This window comes from Heloderma suspectum, chromosome 9 (assembly GCF_057233095.1).
Source record: "Heloderma suspectum isolate Gila_16-S chromosome 9, 16-S_ref, whole genome shotgun sequence".
Classification (NCBI taxonomy): domain Eukaryota; kingdom Metazoa; phylum Chordata; class Lepidosauria; order Squamata; family Helodermatidae; genus Heloderma; species Heloderma suspectum.
The window spans coordinates 28,459,068-28,478,124 of record NC_139466.1 but is presented as its reverse complement, the minus strand read 5'-3'; the positions used below and the strand labels follow the sequence as shown (position 1 = coordinate 28,478,124).

The window sequence follows — 19,057 nt, the reverse complement described above, 5'->3', positions numbered from 1 at the left end:
AACCACCCAGAGAGTTTTGGCTAGCAGGTGGTATAGAAATGAAATAAATGAAACAAAATAAAATTCTTCCTGCCCCACAGAGGCAGCAGAAGCTCTAGGCTATGTGGGGGTGGGGAGGCTACTCTGGGAGCATCTGCCCCACGCCAGTGCTGACGCAGGGCATCAAGGTTACTTTCACAGCACGAGAAGGAGCTGAGCAGCAGTAACTCTCATGCCACAACGGTAACATGAAGAGGGGCGAAAAGGTTTGCCGAGAAGCCTATTTCTTTAGACAACAAACCAAAAATATTAGGTGTAGCTGTGAAAGTGAGATATTCCCAGTTATTTTAGAGGACAGGTGACTGACTACTCATTTGTGGATCTTAATATAATGATTCAACTCAGTGCCTCTCTATTACCATGTAACTAATCTATACAGAGATCTAGTGAAATCCACATCAGGAGCAAGCATTTGGATGCAGCACAAGTGCTTAAACTAATAAAATACTTCAGAAGCTCACAAGTCTGTCATGCAACTATTTTATTCAGTCTCATCTAATCTTAAAAAATAAGCCCAGGGTTTTATTTTTTTTTGGGGGGGGGGGGTTGCTGTACCAGAAGTTTAAATATGTGCTTGCGTAAAAAAGAAACCTGGTTACTTATGAAAATTTGAGCTACGCAAACACTGAAGTAGTAACAGAGAAATATTGCACCCCAAAATATTCAGCAGCAATCCAAACATCTAAGGATTTGGGGGAGGGGGTGTTAGGGGACAGAGTTAAAAATCAGCATTCCTAAACTTCGTAACTCATCTCTCTAATATTCGGTTAGTTTGCCACGATAGATTTTTAAAACTGTATTAGTATCTGGAATTGATTTTTCTTAACACTATACTTACATAAGATAAACATAAAATAAAGTACTACCACCACTCCCGGCATATCGAACAATAAATAATAGATTCCCTTGACAGGACTTTGATGACTGGGCAAAGCCCAAATGCTTTCAGCCAAAATCATATGGAGCCATAAATCACTCTTTTATTTTATAGAATATTTCAAAATGGATTCCTGCTTTCTACCTTGAAAGTCATTTCATGTGTTATTTATAACTAGTGAAGACCAGAAAGAGAAAGGAGGGAAAAATTGCATGGAACCAGGAAATTTACAGTGACTGGTTTTTGTTTTGGAGGATTTTAAAAAATATATAAATAACTTCTTTTTTAAAAGAAAAACACAAAGGGAATAGAATTACTAGGACACAAAGTCAGAGAACACTAACACCTTTCAGAAGGGAACAGGGTGTTATTTTATAACTTAAACAGCAGCTAATGAACAGGACCCCAACAAAATCTCAAACAAGTTTAAAGGCAGGAATACAAGCCAAGAACCAAATGGGAAAATGCAGAAGGAAGGATTCTGTTGCATTCTCAACCTACAGTGCTGCAATTAAAAGGCTCTGCAGTCAGACAGAGAATCCAATCTTAGCTTCCATATTCCAATTATTCCTATTGAATTCTGCTTGAAAAGTTGGGTCTGGGAATTCTCTCTCTTTCCCCCTTTTCGTTTAACATTTCCCATTGTCAAATAGTGTATGAGCTAGGATATCTGACAGTAACATTCAAAAGCGGAAGTATGTCTTGTTGTAAACATACAACTGGGGCCAACCAGCCCACTGAGAACCCAAAGAACTAATACAAGTACTCAGACTGGAGTAACAGAAGCCTCGATGGTACCAATGGTGAATGGATGAGCACAAGTATCTTAGGGCACAATCCTATGCAGATAGGCGGCCGCCTCTGAACTCGGAGGCGACTGCCTATCCAATGCAGGGCAGGAGAAGCAGGGAGGGGATCATTCCCTCCATGCTTCTCCTGCCCTGCATTTTTGGATAGACAGCCCATTGCAGCTGTCTAGCCACGGGAGGGCTGAGCGGGGGAGGAGGCTGCTGTATGACACACTGGATGTGTTGTACAGGCATCTCCACCCTCCCCGCCCCAGGACACCTCCTGGAATGCTCCTTTTCGGCCGCTCCACGCTCCTCTTGTGAGCGCGGAGGATGGGGCTGTTCTCTGCTGCCTCCAAGGCGGTGCAGAAGTGGGGGGGAGGTCGGTTCTGGAACTGACCTCAGAGCGCGGGCTCCGAGGTCAGTTCCTGGAAAACTACATATCCTATGGCTATCTAGCCACTATCTAGTGGCCATAGGATTGCTCCCTCCATGTATTTATTACATTCATATCCTGCCTTTCTTCTTACTGAAGGAAACACACACTGGCCCAATTTGGATGTCACAACAAACCCTGGGTGTGTTTTTAGACCCTGGGATGTTGTGAGAGAGCCAGATGCGAGCGAGCTGGTACTTGGATAAATTACTTTGACTGGGTTCAGAGGAGGGCAACAAAGATAGTTAGTAGTAGGGAGAACTATGAGGAAAAGTTGCAAGGAACTGGGTATGCTTAGCCTGGAGAAGAGGAAAGGGGACATGATAGCTCTCTTCAAATACCTGAAGGGCTATCGCATGGAACAGGATGGGCAGAAAGCTGATCTCCAGATGTTTCGGACTTCAACTCCCAGAATTTCTGACCACTGGCCATACTGGCAGGGGCCTCTGGGTGCTGAAGTCCAAAACATCTGGAGATCCACCTTCTGCCCAACCTTGATATAGAAGAGGGCTAAGATTTGTTCTCTGCTGGTCCAGAGGACAGATGTAGATCTAATGGGGTTAAGTTGCAGGAGGGGAGATTTTGGTTGAACATCAGGAGAAACTTCTTAACAGCAAGAGCCATTCAACAATGGAACGAACTACTGGGGGGCAGGAGGAGGTGTTTTGCTTCACTGGATGCCTTCAAGCAGAGAGTGGACAGCCGTATGTTCAGGATGGTCTTCATCAAGATATTCAGCGGGCTCCTGCATCCTTCCAGCTCTATGATTCTATGCTGCTTATCGCACAACCTCAAGTTGTTAAATGGAAATTGTGACCTACCCCACAGGACTGTTTCAAACTCGAATCACTTGGCACAAAGTGCCATGGAGCATTATTATAAATATGTTTAGCATACCTTAGCAGTTACTTGACATACACCGAACAGTAGTAATAATATTATATCCCCACAGACCCTGTGTCCTATGGCATGTTAAAGACTACCACAATTATTACGCCATAAGCACTCATGGACTAAAGATCCAATGGGCTTGAAATCTTAAACAGACAAGAAGCCAGGGTGAGGGGAGGAAGATAGATGAGCAGCAGCAATACAGAAAGAAATAACCAGGTGGTATGGGGCGGGGTGAAGAAATGGAGATCAGGCAAGGCTAGATTCATGGTACATAGCAAAGCCCTTGGACAATGATAGTGACAAGGGCTGGATTTTAACTTGGATTCAAATTTGAGTTGACAGCTTTATTTCTGGCATGGCCCTTGTACAACTGCATGACAACCAGAAATTTAGCTGGTGAAGATTTTCCTATAACTTCATCTGCCAGCCAGGAAATGATTGACCTGCACAACTTTTGCTCATCAGACGGTTCCAGAGGATAGATTGGCAATGCTAGCTCTAAACCTTGCTTGTATGCAGAATGTCTGGGTACGTGGGACAAGTAAAGCATTCTCAGCATCATTTCCCTCTCAGTCACACTCACACTCTCACACACACACACGACTCAACAACAATAATTACCTTGTGAAAGTGAATACAAGGGCTGTATTGCACTTCACATGAAATGATATGCAAATCAATAGTTTTGGGGAGAAAAGATTCACTCTTTCCACTTTCCCTACCAAGCATATGCCATCTGCTGGGGGAAACAACCATGGAAGAATATTGCCTTAATGCAGCCTTGTCCAACCTGGTTCCCTCCAGATGGGTGGGACTAGCACTCCCATCATGCTCACTGGGTTGATGGGAACTGTAGTCCAACACATCTCCAGGGCACCAGGTTAGGGAAGGCTGTTTGTGGGCTTTCCAGAAGTACCTACCTGGCCACTATATAAAAACTAGATCAGGGGTGGGCAGAAGGTAGATCTCTAGACATTTTGGACTTCAACTCCCAGAAGCCCCTGCCAGCATGGCCAACGGTTAGGAATGCTAGGAGCTGAAGTCCAAAACATATGGAGATCTACTTTCTGCCAACCCTGGACTAGATGGCCATCAGCAGCTCAGTTTTTCTGTTTTTTGAAGAGTGTGTTCTACCAATTAACTTATGACTGCCCATGTGTTAATGTCTAACACCAACTGTAGGCCAAGCGCTGTACAGAACCACCAAGAGTGCTCCAGCTATTGGGCGGTATAGAAATAAAATAAATAAATAAGAGTATAGATATGGTGCAGAGCCTCCCCAGATAATGTGCTGACAAATAACTCATTGGAAATTGGAATGATATATAACAATAATGCTGGGAAAAATCCCAGCTGATTATATCTTAAATCCTTTGAGTGCAAAAGTGTAAATAGTACATGATTTTCAAGTGCACATATTTTTTAAACACTGGTATTAACAATACTTGAGAGGAAGGTGGAGGCATTTGAGAAAGTTATTTACTGATTTGAAAGTGGCTTCATTTACGTATCAAAAAAAATTATGCAAATAGGCAATGCTGACACAGGACCCCTCCCCAAATGTTCAGTGAGTGTGTGTGTAGCAGTGTTACTCTGATGCAGCAAAAACAATACAAGAAGAAGTGTCTTGCGCCACTTCAAATTCATTATGGCATGAGCTTTCGGGGTCTCGAGCCCACTAATCAGATGCGGGAAGAGTAATCCTAAATTGGCAGGCAGATAAGATATACATGGATGGCGCGGATTGTGAGGAGGGAGGTTAGAGGAGAACGAAATGCACGCAGTACAGCCTGCGACAATTACAGTCAGTGTTACAGTGACCGTTCACCAAGCACTGTGGATGATGACACAAACAGCCAGGCACCGATGAGCCGAGGACCACACTGTTTCAACCACATGGGGTGGGGGAATTAAAACAGCATGTCTTTTTGGCTTAGCAAGGGGTGATTGGGATAGCAAAGAGCCAGATGCCAACAGGGGGCAGGTAGAGGATCATGTACGCTGCCTTGAGTTCCTTGGAGGAAAAAAGGCGGGATATAAATGCAATCAATCAATCAATCAATCAATAGATAGACAGAGACTGGGGTCTCGCTGCACATTTCGTTCGCGCTGCCTTGCCCCCTGGGAGCGGCCCCAATCCCCATCCCACCTCCACCCACTTCTCCCTTCTCCCCTCCCTCTCTTCCTCACCCATTAACACTCCTTGCCTCAGCCTTGACACCCCCACGGTGGAGGGGGGGGGTAGTGCGCCGCCCCGCGCCGCCCCAGCCAGGCCCAACTCTCACGCCTGCCCCACACCTCTTACCCGTTCCTATGACCACCACATCAAACTCCGAGGGCAGGTTATCCGCCATCTTGGGAGGGGAAAAGCGGCTGCGGTCATATGACCCCGCAGGGTGGCAACTCCTGGCGGAAGTGAGGCTGCCGGCGAGCGCTCTTGGCAAGGAGGGAGGAAGGGCGGACGTGGTGCGATTCGCAGTGCATTCTGGACAATGTAGTTCTTTGGGGGGGAGGGGAGGGGAGGGGAGGGGAGGGGAGGGGAGGGGCCAAGCGAGCCCGGTTCTTTTCCCGAAGGCAAAGCCGAGGCAGGCAACGTGTCTGCTCCTTGCTTCCTCGCCTCTCCCTCTCCCTCTCCCTTTGGCACGCGCGCAGGAAAGAAATCCGCACAGCCTTCGGTGCTGGGGCGGTTTAAAGACGCGAACAACAGCAAAAAGCCTACCTAAAAAAAAAAGCCAACGGCTCCCATCATCCACACCCAGCGCGGCCATTGCAGATGCTAGCTGCGGGTGATGGGGTTTGTAGTCCAGTACATCTGGAGGGGAGGCCAGGCTTGGGAAGGTTAAAATCCTCACCATGTGGTGATGGCCACCAATGTCGATGGCTTTGAAAGGCGGACTGACAAATTCCTGGAGGAGGAGGCTATCAGTGGCTACTAGTCCTGATGGCTATGTGCTACCTCCAGTATCAGAGGCAGTGAGCCTATGTACTCCAGTTGCTGGGGAACATGGGTGGGTGGGAGGGTGCTGCTGTGCTCATGCCCTGCTTGTGGGTTCCCGGTCGACAGCTGGTTGGCCGCTGTGTGAACACAATGCTGGACTAGATGGACCCTTGGTCTGATCCAGCAGGGCTCTTCTTATGTTCTTATCATCATAATCATCATCAGTGTATTATTTATTTGTTTGTGCATTACACTTATATCCCACCTTTCCTCCAAGGAGCCCAAGGCAGCATACACGAGCTTCTTCCCCTCCACTTTTATCTTCACAACAGCCCTGCGAGGAGATAAGGTTGGTTAGCATTACCCATCCTGGTGCTTTGCAGATGTTTTGGACTTCAGTCCCCATCAGCCCCAGCCAGCATGGCCAATGGTCAAGAATGCTGGGAGCTGTAGTCCAAAACATCTGGAGGGCACAAGGTTGGGGAAGGCTGAAATAAGCTATAAAATCAGGAATCCGACCAAAGGCCCATCTTGCCCAGTAACCTTTGTTCCACAGCAGCTGAGCCAGTGCTTCTGGGAAGCCGAAGCCCATCAGCAGGCCAGGAAGGCAACAGCGCCCCCTTCTGTTGCTCCCCAGGAGCTGATATTCCAAGTTGGACTGCCTATGAACAGAAAGGTTCCATTTAGCCATCATTCACTTATTTAAGACATTTTTACATCACCCTTCAGCCGAAAGCAGCTCTCAGAGCAGCTTAGAAATATCAGTAATATGACATGATTACTGGCACTAGCTGCTAATTGCTACTGCTATGGAGGGGCTGTAGATCAATGACTGAGCCCCTGCTTTGCCTACAGGATGTCCCAGGTTCGATCCCCAGCATCTCCAGGAAGGGCAGGGAAAACTCCTTCCTGAAACCCTGTAGAGGCGCTGCCAGTCAGCACTGACAATTCTGGGCTAGATGGACCCATGGTCTGACTCAGTATAGAGCAGCTTTCTATGTTCCTAAATTCATGGAGGAGGAGGAGGAACCTTCTCCTCCTCCATGAATTTGCCAGTGTGCCTTTCAGTACCAGCTCCAGGTTTCAGAGCGCCCTTGGGCAAGATGCCCTCAACGGACCCTCTTCCTCAGTGAGTCCACCTTCTCACCGCCATTGTCAGCAGCTGCTCTTGCTCCTCATCCTCTTAGAATCATAGAATAGTAGGGTTGGAAGGGGCCTACAAGGTAATCAAGTCCAACCCCCTGCTCAATGCAGGAATCCAAGTCAGAGCATCCCTGACAGATGCCCGTCCAGCCCCGCCTTGAACACCCCCAGTGTGGGAGAGCCCAACACCTCCCTAGGGAATGGGTTCCATTGTCGTATTGCTCTAACAGTCAGGACGTTTTTCCTGATGTTCAGCTGGAATCTGGCTTCCTGTAACTTGAGCCCATTATTTCGTGTCCTCCACTCTGGGATGATGGAGAATTGATGCTGGCCTTCCTCTCTGTGACAACCTTTCAAGTACTTGAAGAGCGCTATCATATCTCCCCTCAGTCTTCTCTTCTTAAGGCTAAACAGGCCCAGTTCTTTCAGTCTCTCTTCATAGGGCTTTGTTTCCAGTCCCCTGATCATCTTTGTTGCCCTCGTCTGAACCCTCTCCAGTTTGTCTGCATCCTTCTTAAAGTGTGGTGCCCAGAACTGGACTCAGTACTCCAGATGAGGCCTAACCAGTGCTGAGTAGAGGGGAACTAATACTTCCCGGGATTTGGAAGCTATGCTTCTGTTAATGCAATTCAAAAGAGCGTTGGCCTTTTTTGCAGCCACATCACATTGTTGGCTCATCTTCAGCTTGTGATCTACAACAATTGCAAGATCCTTCTCGCTTGTAGTGTTGTTGAGCCACGTATCCCCCATCTTGTAACTGTGCATTTGGTTTCTTTTTCCTAGGTGCAGAACTTGGCATTTATCCCTATTAAATGTAATTCTGTTGTTTTCTGCCCAGCGCTCCAGTCTATCAAGATCACTCTGAATTTTGTTTCTGTCTTCCAAAGTATTAGCTATCCCACCTAATTCTGTGTCATCTGCAAATTTGATCAGCATTCCCTGCACCTCCTCCTCCAAGTCATTAATACAAATGTTGAAGAGCACTGGGCCCAGGACTGATCCCTGCGGTACCCCGCTCGTTACCTCTCCCCAGCTTGAGAAGGTCCCATTGATAAGCACTCTTTGAGTCCAATTCTGTAGCCAACTGTGGATCCACCGGATCGTTGTTTCATCTAGCCCACTTTGAGCTACTTTGCTCATCAGGATATCATGGGGCACTTTGTTGAAAGCTTTGCTGAAGTCGAGGTATATTATGTCTACAGCATTCCCACAGTTCACAACAGACGTTACTTGATCAAAAATGAGATCAGATTTGTCTGGCAGGACTTGTTCTTGACAAATCCATGTTGGCTTCGAGTAATCACTGCATTGTTTTCAAGGTGCTTACAGATGGATTGCTTTATGATCTGCTCCAGAATTTTCCCAGGGATTGATGTCAGACTGACTGGTCTGTAGTTCCCAGGTTCCTCCTTTTTACCCTTTTTGAAGATAGGGACAACATTAGCCCTCTTCCATTCATCTGGCACTTCACCCATTCTCCATGATTTCTCAAAGAGAATAGACAGCGGTTCTGAGAGTTCTTCTGCCAGTTCCTTTGTTACTCTAAGATGCAGTTCATCTGGCCCTGGAGATTTGAACTCATTCAAAGTAATTAGGAGTTCCTTGACCATGTGCTTATTGACGTCAAGCTGCAATCCTGCCCTTTCAGCCTGTACTTCGCCTTTGCCAGGTGGGTCATAGACCCTCTTTTGGGAGAAGACTTAGCCAAAGTAGGAACTGAACACCTCTGCCTTTTCTTTGTCATCTGTTATAATTTTGCCATCCTTATTTAATAGCTGAACCACCATTTCTTTCCTCTGCCTTTTTACTATGCACATAGCTGAAGAAAGCCTTTTTGTTGCTTTTAGCATCCCTCGCTAACCTCAGCTTGTTCTGAGCTTTAGCCTTCCTGACGCCATCCCTGCAATTCTGTGCTACCTGCCTGTACTCTTTGTTTGTTACTTGGCCTTCTTTCTACTTCCTATATGTATCCTTTTTTGTTTTCAGGTCATCTCTAAGCTTTTTGTGAAGCCACATTGGTTTCTTCTGTTGTCTTCCACCTTTTCTTCTTGTTGGAATTGTTTGTAATTGTGCCTTGAGAATTTCCTTTTTTAAAAGCTCCCACCCATCTTGGACTCCTTTTCGTTAGCGTCGCTTGCCATGGGACCTTACTGATCATTATTCTGAGTTTATTAAAATCAGCTTTCCTAAAATCCAGGGTATGCGTTTGACTACACTCGGCTTTTGCTTCTCTTAGAACCAAGAACTCAAGTACAACATGGTCGCTTTCCCCCAGAGTTCCTGTAACTGCTACTTTATCCACTAAGTCATCTCTGTTGGTTAGGATCAAGTGAAGGATAGCCGATCCTCTAGTTCCTTCCTCTACTTTCTGTAGGAGGAAGTTATCCACCACACAAGCCAGGAATTTCCTGGAGGGGCCATGTTTTGCAGAATTTGTCTCCCAACAAATATCGGGGAAATTGAAGTCCCCCATTACTATTACATCATGCTTCCTTAAAACATTGGCAATTTGCTTTTCAAAAGTTTCATCCTTGTCTTCTCCTTGATTGGGTGGCTGGTAGTAGACTCTGACCATCAAGTTCCTTTTATTCTTTGCTCCATTTATTTGATCCAGATGCTCTCGATGGGGCTACCAAGCTCGTCCTCTGGTATTTCTGTGCAGAGATATGTATTTTTCACATAACAGTGCAACCCCACCTCCCCTTCTGTTCCTCCTGTTCTTTTTGAACAAGTTATATCCTTCAATTGCTGCATTCCAGTTATGAGAGTCATCCCACCAAGTCTCAGTTATACCTATCAAATCATAATTTCCCTCTTGTATTAAGAGTTCAAGTTCATTCTGTTTGTTTCCCATACTCTGGGCATTATTATATAGACATCGAAGACCATGTGCTTCATAGTCTGGCTTTCTTCCTACATGTGTCTGAAGACTATTACTGGGCTCTATTAGAGCTGTTCTCTCCGTTGCAGTGCATGCGCCTACGTCCATTGTTACCCCCAACTTTACATCTCCCTTCCCTGTAGGATTCAGTTTAAAGCCCTTCTGATAAAGTTCTTCATGCTGTGGCCAAAGACATTCTTCCCATCCTTTGTGAGGAGCAACCCGTCCCTTGCCAACAGCCCACCTTCCAGGAAGTATAGCCGTGGTCCCAGAATCCAAATCTCTCTCGTTGGCACCACCTTCATAGCCAGACATTCACCCAGAGTATTTTTCGTTCCCTTTCTATCCCTCTTCTAACTACTGGAAGTGTGGATGAGAAAACTATCCGGGCCCCAAAGTTCTTGAGTTTCCTTCCCAAAGCTCCAAAGTCTGATGTGATTTCGTTGTAGCTCCGCTTGGTGGTATCATTTGTTCCCACATGGATGAGAAGAAAGGGATACCTGTCAGTGGGCTTTATGAGTGCAGGCAACCTTTCAGTCACATCTCTAATCCATCCTCCCGGGAGACAACATATCTAGCGAGTCCACGGGTCTTTGTGACATACTTGGGTCTTGATCCCATGCAGCAAGGAGTCTCCCACTACTACTACTGTTCTCTTCTTCTTCTTGTAGGCCTGGGTTTCATCGCCTCTGTTTGACTGACCTTCAGCCTCTTGCTCACTCTCATGTAGGTTACTCTGTGATTCTTCCTCTGCAGGCTGTCCTCCAGTCTCATCCGCAAGTACCTGGAATCGGTTCCACAGCTCCACTGCTTCCAATGGTGCAGAGCAGCGTCTAGTTCTTCTTCACCTAACTGTCACCCTTTTCCAAGGAGTATCCTCAACTCCATTTTTCTTCACCTCAGCATTTCCCACTTCTGTCTCATCTTGCTGTTGCTCTTCAAGCTTCTGCTCTTTCTCATCATTGCTCCCACTTGCTTGCTTGGCAGGCAGAGAGCCGAGATCCAAGGAGGCTATGGCATCTGCTTCTCCTCCTTCTCACCACCACCATTGTCTTGGCTAGAATGAGAGGCAGGTGAACACACAGGCTGCAGTGGTGAAGAGGAGAAGCAAGTCCAGGGAGGCTCCTGTCAGTAGGCTCCTGCTGGTCTGTGGGCCCTTGACAGGTGCTTAACCATACCTACCCTTGATGCTGGCCCAGTGTCCCTTTTAAACCTCATGGCCATCAGCTCAGCCAGTAGCGGTGAACGTCACAACTGAATTCTGTGTGTGGTTTGAAAGGGGACTGTGTTGGCCCTAAACCTAAATCACTCCGGAAAAAAATATTTGAGTGGGCACACAGAAGGAGCAAAGGGGAGGGGGAGCCACCATCTTTGTTCCACATGGTAGATTTCTGAAAGAGAAATATTTCACATTAATGCTCTGAAGTATTGTTGCTTTTGATGAAGTTAACTTTAATGCTACAATTGATTTCAGTTTCCGGCTTATGAATCATTTCCAAAGAGATTCAGTAGTTGGGTAAAGACAGAGGAGAGCATGACTTGTCTGGAGAGGGGGAACAGAGGACAGTCCTCTATTAGAAGGGCTGTCCAGTCCAAGTCCAGTTTGTTTATTTATATATTAAATTTATTTATTTATTTATTTATTTATCTATTTTCTATACCGTCCTATAACCGAAGCTCTCTGGGCAGTTCACAACAATTCATAAAAATACAAGAACAGGATTATCCCACAATACCACATTATGATAAAAACATAGTCTTATTTTTTTAACATACAATTTTTTAAAACAATTTAAACAGCTAAAAACAATAACAGTAAACAATTTTTAACAGGCCTGTTCAAATAGCAGACATACGTGCCCCATTATATGCCATTAAATGCCTGGGACAAGAGGGCAGTCTTAACCTGGCACCAAAAAGATGACACCAGGCAGGCCTCAGTGGGGAGATCACAGTTGGGGGCCACCACTGAGAAGGCCCTCTCCCTTTTTGCCACCTTCTGAGCCTCCCTTAGAGGCAGCGCTCGGAGGAAGGTCCCAGGCTTTAATCATAGTGTCCGAGTATCTTCAGGATGGGAGAGACTTTTCATCACGTATTGCGGTCCTGAGCTTTACAGGTTAAAACTAGCACCTTGAATTGGGCTCGGAAATATACTGGCAGCCAATGCAAGTGGGCCAGATTTGGTCTTATGTGCTCAGACCTTCTGGTCCCAGTTATTAATCTGGCTGCCGCACTTTGCACAAGCTGTAGTTTCTGAACAGTCTTCAAGGGCAGCTCCACGTCGAGGCTAAAAAATAAAGATAAAAACCCCTAAGTAGGGAGAGTAATTGGGGCCTTGAATTTGCCAGTGGAGGCTGTTGGCTCCAACGTCAGTGTGGTAGGGAATCCAGATTTCAGTCAGAACTCTAAAGGAGCGATCCAAGGTGAGAAAGCAGAACCTTTTAGAGTTCTGACTGAAACCCAGAGCCAATTCACCACCGCACTGACATCAGAGCCAACAGCCTCCATTGGAGGTTGCCCATCCACAGTTAGCCCCCTGGACAGCAAACTGAGCAAGACACGCAGGTCACCTGGTAACAGTCTTCCCCATCATGGTGAGATGTACTTTATTGCTGTTTAAATTATTTTCATTATTTCTGCATGTGCATCTATACATATGAATTAGCATATGCAAGTTATATGCAAATCGGTGTCCTCTTTCCCGGTGATGCATTTTGTGTGATTTGGAAGTGACCACTGGAGTATGGTTTGTGGTGGACTTTCTTCTTCATTGACACTTAATGTTCTCCACAGCTGAGGCCCGGCCCGCAAAATAAATTCTAGACGGAGCCCTATTTAATCATCTGATGCTGCCCTCATCTTTTCAGCGCATGTCTTGTGGATGGAAAGGTTTTCGGCTGGGTGACGGCCTTGCCTGGAATACAATGTTGTGGTAGACGTGGGCCTCTGGAATGTGTGTGAGGATATATTCAAGTCTTAACACCTGACATCATAAGGGGTAATAACCTGACTGGCAGCCCATTAACGCCTTGTTATAAGCCCCTTGCTTATTCACAAGAGGTGGGGGGAGGGATGTGAAAGAGCTAAAAAACCACTAATGGAAACCAGAGGCCCTTTCAGCCCTAGGAATCCGCTGGAGGCGGCAAAGTTAATGCACGGCTTCAGGGAGCAGAAGCCTCGGAGACAGAAAATCTGAGAGGATTTTTAAAATCTCAAAGTAGGATACTGTAGAGCTGGGAAAAGTGCAGCAAAGGGCAATTATAGCAAAACCCTGTCTCTCTTCTCCCAGCCTAGGTCCCTCAAGAGGGGGGTCGCCTTTACTTCAGCCTGGGCAGGTTGTTCCCACACACCTCAGGCATCCAGCTTTAACAACCGTTAAAATACTCCTATATTTCTTTAAGAATAGTGGAGTATGTGAGATGTGCCCTTTTAGTTTTTACCTTGGTTATGTATGACACGTAGCGCGATTATGAATCAAGTACAGACTCTGTGCAAAATAACCCAAACTATTTATATAGTTTAAAATAAATATTTGAATTCTAAAAGATTTCTTTAATGTGAGGTTCTTGCTCTTGGTTACATTACGATAGGGACAGCAGTCCTATGGCCACTAAACAGCGTCTAGATGGCCATAGGATTTGTTGGTTTCTAGGAACCGAGCTCTAGGTTCCCAGAAACCGCACCCCCTCCCCCTCTGCTTCGCAGGCAGCATGGTCCTTCCCCATCTCCACGCCCATAAACGCAGTACAGAGTGGCCGAAAAGGGGGCGTTCCCAGGGGCGGGGAAGGGAGGAGACCACGGAAGTATCATTACGATGCTTCCTATGTGCTATCTGGCCTCCCCACTCCCCGTCCCGCTCTGACGTCCCCAGCTAGTCAGACAAAATCAGTTGTCCAGCTGTAAATGCAGGTCGACTGGAGCATGGAGGAGAGGATCCCCCCTGTGTTCTGCCCACCTGCATTGGATAGTCAGCTGCATCCAAGTTCAGAGGCAGCCGACTAGCCCAACAGGATTGCGCCCTTAATGCCCTAACCTATGGCCTAAGGCCACTATCCACTCCCCATCCTCAGAAGATGATGCTAAACAAGCCAACCCCTATCTGAACCACCTATACATTCAACTGCCCCCTTTAACCGACACTCGTTCACTCCAGCACCCCCTCCCATCCAACATTCTCACTGACCAAGTATCCAGCACCATCCGCTCAAGCAATCGTGCAGTCCCATCCATTCTCACTCACTCTCCAGGCAACCTCAAATGTACAGTGAAGCTATTAAACCATAAACACAGCGTTTAAACAAATAAAACCATGGGGCTGTTTCGCCATAGCAACCAAAATAGGGTTGCAGCAAAAGTGCACTCACACATCACCAAAAGAGAGGACAAAAGAGGACACATGTTAGCATAAAATGTGCATATGTCAATTTATAGTTATATATGCAAATTTAGAAGTATTTACTATAATTTCAATAGGAACAGAACACATTTCACCATAGCGGAAAAGACTGACCTGTGTGCTGACTCAGTCTGCTGTCCAGGCGCTAGCTGTAGATGGGTGACTTCAAGGCCCCTGCTGGTTCTCCCTTCGTCCTTCAGCTTTACGCTGGACTTGGACTGGACAGCCCTTTAAATAGAGGATGTCTTCAAAGAGAGGACTGCTCTCTGTAAAAGAGGACACGTGGCCACCATGAAGCAAAATGGTCAGGGGGCTAGAGGAACTCTTTAGCAAGGAAAGTTTACAACTTTTGAGGCCTTTCACTTTAGATTCTTAAACTTTAGAAGAAGGTGACTGAGGGCGCAATCCTATGCATGGTTGGAGAGAAAAACGTCCTGCACTTCCTAGTGTTTCCCAGCCAACATGGCTGGCTGGGAGATGCTGGGAGTTGTAGGACTTATATCTATTTAAGGTTGCATAGGATTGCGCCCTAAAGGTGTAATCCTATATGCACTTACCTGAGAGTAAGTCCCATTTAACTTATTTATTTTATTACATTTATATCCCACCTTTTTTCCCTCCTTAAGGAACCCAAGGCAGTGTACATAATTCTCCTCCTCCTCCTCCATTTTATCCTCACAACAAAAACCCTGTGAGGTGGGTTGGGCTGAGAATCAGTGACTGGCCCAAAGTCACCCAGTGAGCTTCCATGGCCAAGTGGGGACCAGAACCTGGATCTCCTAACTCCCAGTTCAACACTCTAGTCACTACACCACACTGGCTCTCAACTTGCCTAGGAGTGTGCTGTGAGACTGCAATCCTATACACACTTACCTGGGAGTCACACTTACCTGGGACTAGGGGTGTCAGAAATCCATAATGGATTCAGATGAGTTCGTATTTCTATGAATCTGACCTGCAGGTTCTGCAGCGGACTGGCTCTTTCTGAGGCTGAATCTACACATAGTAGTTTTACTGTTATCATACTGCAGTGATAACTATTAGCACCCATTGGTGTCATGTGCACCAATAGTTATCATTGCAGTATGATAATGGTAAAACTGCTAAGTGTAGATTCAGCCTGAGTCACGCAAACTTGCTGTGGGGGGATTTGCACAAATGCACATTTGCAGACAGAAACTAAATTCTTGTACATCCCTAAAAACATAAAAATCAGATTCCAACGATAAGTGGACAATGGAATGAAAGATGCCAGACAGTCTGCAAAATGCAGACGGAACAGATTTACCAAAGTCTACATGAGACTTTCTTCTGAATACACATGTATAGAATTATACTGTAATAGAGTGACATGACAGAGGTGTATAAAATTATATGTGGTGTGGAGAAAGGAGGCAAGAGTTTTTCTCCCTCTCTCCTAATACCAGGACTTGAGATCATCTATGAAACTGATCTGCAGGAGATTCAGGGTGGACAACAGGAAGTCCTTCTTCACGCAGCACATAGATAAATGATAGAATTCGCTTCTACAAGATATAGTGATGGCCACCAACTTAGATGACTTTAAAGGTGGATTAGACAAATTCATGGCAGATAAGGCTATCGATGGCTACTGGTCTTGATGGCTCTATGCTACCTCCAGTATCAGAGGCAGTATGCCTGTGTGAACCAGTTACTGGAGAACATGAATGGGAGGGTGCTGTTGCGCTTGCGTCCTGCTTGTGGGTTCCCCAGAGGCATCTGGTGGGCCACTGAGAGAAACAGGATGCAGGACTAGACAGGGCTTGGGTCTTATCCAGCAGAGCTCTTCTTACGTTCTTAAAAGATAATAAAACACTAAAGAAAGAGAAATCATGGGCTGTGTTCAAATATGCGCCCTCTTACAGAGTGCAAAGTTAGGTCAAGTGAATGCGATGACCCTATGGCTAATGCAATGAAGCTGACAACAACATGGAAAATGGCATTCCTGGAATTACAAGGTGGGATATACATCCCCCAACCACCATAAATAAATAACTAAATGGTTTCTGAAGGCTTGGAGGAAACCAGTGGGCATTACTTTTCCTTCTTTCCAACAAGCTTACTCCTGCCTTCTGAAGGTTCTCTCCCATACCTGGTGTCTGTGGTACATCGGGAGGGGAAGAGGACTGCAGCACTGAAAAATGAGAAGATACAAGTTGGTCTGCAACAAAATATTGCAGTATGTCCTCAGCCCCTAACAGGAGAGCTCCTATTCAAGGTTCTAGCAAGCCAGTCATGCCTTCCTCCAGCATACTATAAGCCAGCCTTCCCCAATCTGGTGCCCTCCAGATGTGTTGGACTGCAATTCCCATCATTCCCAGTGAACGTGCTGGGAGTTGAGTCTAACACATATAGAGGGTATCAGGATAGGGAAAGCTGCTAGAAGCTATTTGGGGCTTAAACAAGTCAAGTCACCCTCTCTGCTTGGTTTTCCATTTCCAACTGACACTCAACATCTCATGGTTCATGATGTCCACTGAGCATGCTCAGTCCTTATTGGTCTGTTTAGGGGTGGGTTGCTCCCTCCTGAATCTTTAAAAACGGTTTCGGTGGACTTTGAAATTTTTTTAAAAAAAGATTTGTGTGTACCACCAACAGCCACTCCAACAGGCTAACGGAGGGAGGTGAAAAAGGGAACCAGGGCCATTCCACCAGCCTGAAAGACTTAATTTTTCGCCCTCTTCCCTCCCCATCCCTTTTTCCTTCTGTGTTGTGTCTTCTTAGTCTGTAATCCTATGGGCAGGAGCAGCCTTGTTTTACTGATTATATATAAGCCACTTCAGGAGTCTTTGGAGCTGAAAAAATAAAAATACTTCAAATAATCAATCAACCAACCAATCAATAAAATACTTTTGCAAACCGCATGGGTTCCCCTTAGCATTCCAGTATCTCCCACTTCTTTCTCATTGGCCCTGTTTGGCTAGATTTCTCTCAGCACAGGGGAACTGCTATTATAGGGAGTGAGATTTGTAGGGATTGTATTTCATTATAAGGATTGTATTTATGCTTCATTTCAACTAGGAGTGAAGGGCTAAGGGGCTGAGCCAAACAGAAATGAGTGTGGCAGGCAGACAATTCTGAAATTCTGCCAGGTGGTTCAAGGCTTAAGGGGCAGCAAGAGAGAATAGACAGTGCTGTTAGCCAGAGGTTACTGGGAGCCAAAGGATGATGGTGTTGGAAGAGGGGTTCCATAGGACAGTGTCTAAGGGCGCAATCCTATGCATGCTTAGACAGAGAAAGAGCCTACAACTCCCAGCATGCCCCAGCCAGCATGGCTGGCTGGGGCATGCTGGGAGTTGTAGGCCCTTTCTCTGTCTAAACATGCATAGGATTGCGCCTTAAGGGAAAATAAGGGGAAAGAGGTAGGAGGAGTCACAATCGCAGAGCGATCTGATGCAAACCCCTCCTTCTAATAGTGAACTCAAGTGGTCAGTGCTGTTGGCTTTTTAGCCAACACAAGACCACTGAGCAACAAGAGAACTGTCTGAGCTTTGCAGAAATACAGATTTTTTTTTATTTAAAAAAAAAGCAAAACGAAGCGGGTAACCCCCCCCCCCCAATAGCACAGTCAGTAGCTACAGAATACTGAATGTCAGTTGGAAAAGAAAAGTGGAAAACAGGAGGCAGGGAGTAACCTGGAGGAGGAGAAGAAAGGATGGCTGGATGCACCTGATCTCATCTGATCTTGGCAGCTAGTACTTGGATGGGAGGCTGCCTGGGAATCAGGCTTCCTGCACTGAGCAGGGGGTTGGACTTGATGGTCTGGTAGGCCCCTTCCAACCCTATGATTCCATGATGTCGAGCAAAGGCCTGGATGTGCCCGATCTTGTCTGATCTCAGAAGCTACGCAGGGTCAGCCCTGGTTAGGACATGGATGGGGCACTGCCTGGGAATCAGGCTTCCTGCACTGAGCAGGGGGTTGGACTCGATGGTCTTGTAGGCCCCTTCCAACCCTATGATTCTATGGCTTGCTGGCTGGAGCCCCGAACAGGAGCGGTCTGGTTAAAAGGAGACCACAGGAATACATTGCAACATTGTACTGCAGATTCCCCTTGTTAACTCTAGCCAGGTCTGGCACCAAGGGTTGGCATAGCTAGGCACCTGCCAGGGGCCACACCCTAGCAGGGAGCCCACTGACCAGAGCCCTGCAACCTGCCCCATCACCCGCCTCTCACTGTGGCCCAGACAATAGCGGTGGCATGAAGGAGGAGGAGTAGTGGGTCCCACTGCCTGCTTCCTCATGGCATCTCTGCCTCGCAAGCAAGTGGTGGCAATAGTGGGGAAGAGGAGTCGTAGCAGCTGGCGACAATGCTGGTGAGCCGACTTGCCCAAGGGTCCTACAAAACCTGGAGCCAAGACGGCCTCTTGCAACCCCAACCTTGACGTTTCCTCAAAGCAAACGCTGTCGTTGCCTTTTGTAGAACACTCAAGATGTAACACTGGCAAACACTGTGTGTTTCAGTGAGTGGTGTTTTATAAACGAGACAAAGGCAGAATTATTTCCCTGTCAGCGTGTCCCTGTTTCCAAAGTACCAGAGTATTTATCCTAGCAGAAAGGCTATTGGCTGGCTGATTCTCCGAGCTCCTGTTAAGTTCATTCATAAGACGCCAGTCGATGCAATCCTATTTCATGATGACAGTCAT

General features: G+C 46.4%; 1 protein-coding gene across 2 annotated transcripts in view; it reads right to left on the bottom strand.

Moving 5' to 3' along the window:
* CHM (CHM Rab escort protein) overlaps positions 1 to 5,514 on the bottom strand; it is a 102,878-nt gene extending 97,364 nt beyond the window's left edge. The window contains exon 1 of one of the 2 annotated variants that reach the window (XM_084814014.1): positions 5,340 to 5,514. In XM_084814014.1, the coding sequence (XP_084670140.1) occupies positions 5,340 to 5,388 (49 nt within the window). In that variant the 5' untranslated portion in view covers positions 5,389 to 5,514. The remainder of the gene's footprint in view (positions 1 to 5,339) is intronic. The other variant, XM_084814015.1, reaches the window with a different exon arrangement.
* Positions 5,515 to 19,057: the final 13,543 nt, after the last annotated feature.